At 48.3% G+C, this 1,320-nt stretch overlaps 1 protein-coding gene across 1 annotated transcript in view; it reads left to right on the top strand.

The window, feature by feature from the left end:
* MELK (maternal embryonic leucine zipper kinase) overlaps positions 1–988 on the top strand; it is a 93,262-nt gene extending 92,274 nt beyond the window's left edge. The window contains exon 16 of the mRNA XM_007947002.2: positions 881–988. Coding sequence (XP_007945193.2) covers positions 881–988 — 108 coding nt within the window. The remainder of the gene's footprint in view (positions 1–880) is intronic.
* Positions 989–1,320: the final 332 nt, after the last annotated feature.

The raw sequence follows: 1,320 nt of genomic DNA, 5'->3' as shown, positions 1-1,320 counted from the left end.
TGTGGCTTCAGGATCTGCTAGAGCAATGCTCGGCATACAGTCAGCCTGCAGTAGGTAGCTGTTAAAGGAATGAATGAGGCCAGTCGGGAATGAAGATAAACACCTCTGAGAACTGTGCTCCTAGTCGATGAGAAAAAAGGATTGGACGCTACTGCTGGAAAGGGGTAGCTGGTATATTCATTCTCTTGTAGAATTGTCGTTGAATCAACTCCTGGAGTCAGTCATCCTCTGCCACCAGCTACCCCCACGACACACTCTCTCTGTGCTAGCTACCCTGCGCTAGGGTGGATCTCACAGGGTAAGAAGATACCAGACAGGCAGGCAGCAGCCACGGGTTTGGGAAACCAGAGGACAGCCTCACCTTCACCTGCTTGTTCCTCTTGTTTGGCTCAGTAATTCACTGGCGTGACCAGCAGCTCACGGACAGCACTGTACTTAGAATTCTAGATCCGTTGTAGCAAAGGGATACAAATCAGGATCATTGGGAAGAAGAGATGCAGGTCTAAGAGGTTCCCAGTGTGGAGTTTCCATGTCCTGGAGAGGGCACATCACCCTCGTTGCCAACCGGGAAGCTCCCTGAGCCCTTGTGTCCTGGGTTTTATTGACCAGTCCCGCAACATGGGCTAAGTCCTGCCTCCTGAGGCTAGTTGAGAGCGGCCCCCAGGTGAGTCTTTTCTGTTCCGCCGGCTCCCACTTCCAGACAGATCCGCAGCAGTGCCCTGGAAGTCCTAGACCAAGACCTCCCCCCTACTCTACGGGTCCTTTTTCAGGAACCAAGGACAGAGGCTATCACGTGTTGGGTGAAGCTCACTTCTTTACTCTGCAGCTGGATGATTTTGGGGTCAGCTAAAGATTCTCTTCTCACCCTTTCTTTTTAAAGCTTCACTATAACGTGACTACTACGAGATTAGTGAACCCAGACCAACTCTTGAACGAGATAATATCTGTTCTCCCAAAGAAGCACGTCGATTTCGTACAAAAAGGGTAAGAAGCACATTGACCAGGCCTTGTATTTATTACTTGTTGTCTTTTGGGCTTTAAGAAAATACCCATTTACTTGTTTTTTTAAAAATCCCTCTCTCCCACCTCCTTCTGAAGCTTTTCTAGTGGTGCCTTTGCTCATAGTGTGGTCTCTTTGGGACAAGTTCTCGAAGCACCTGTACTGTCCCCACTTTCAGAACTGTACTTTTACCTCAAAATAAAGAAATGTGAACTTCTCCCAGTTTTCATTTAAATCCTCTATTTTCTGTTTTAAGGAGCTCTGGTAGCATAGTGCCTAAGGCACTTGACTGCTAGCCAGAAGGCTGGCAGTTCAAACCC

Source organism: Orycteropus afer, unplaced genomic scaffold, assembly GCF_000298275.1.
Source record: "Orycteropus afer afer isolate SDZICR_OR568_19922 unplaced genomic scaffold, OryAfe1.0 scaffold00174, whole genome shotgun sequence".
In the NCBI taxonomy this organism is placed as follows: Eukaryota; Metazoa; Chordata; class Mammalia; order Tubulidentata; family Orycteropodidae; genus Orycteropus; species Orycteropus afer.
Note: the sequence above shows the minus strand (reverse complement) of the source record. Positions and strands in the feature narration are given on the sequence as shown.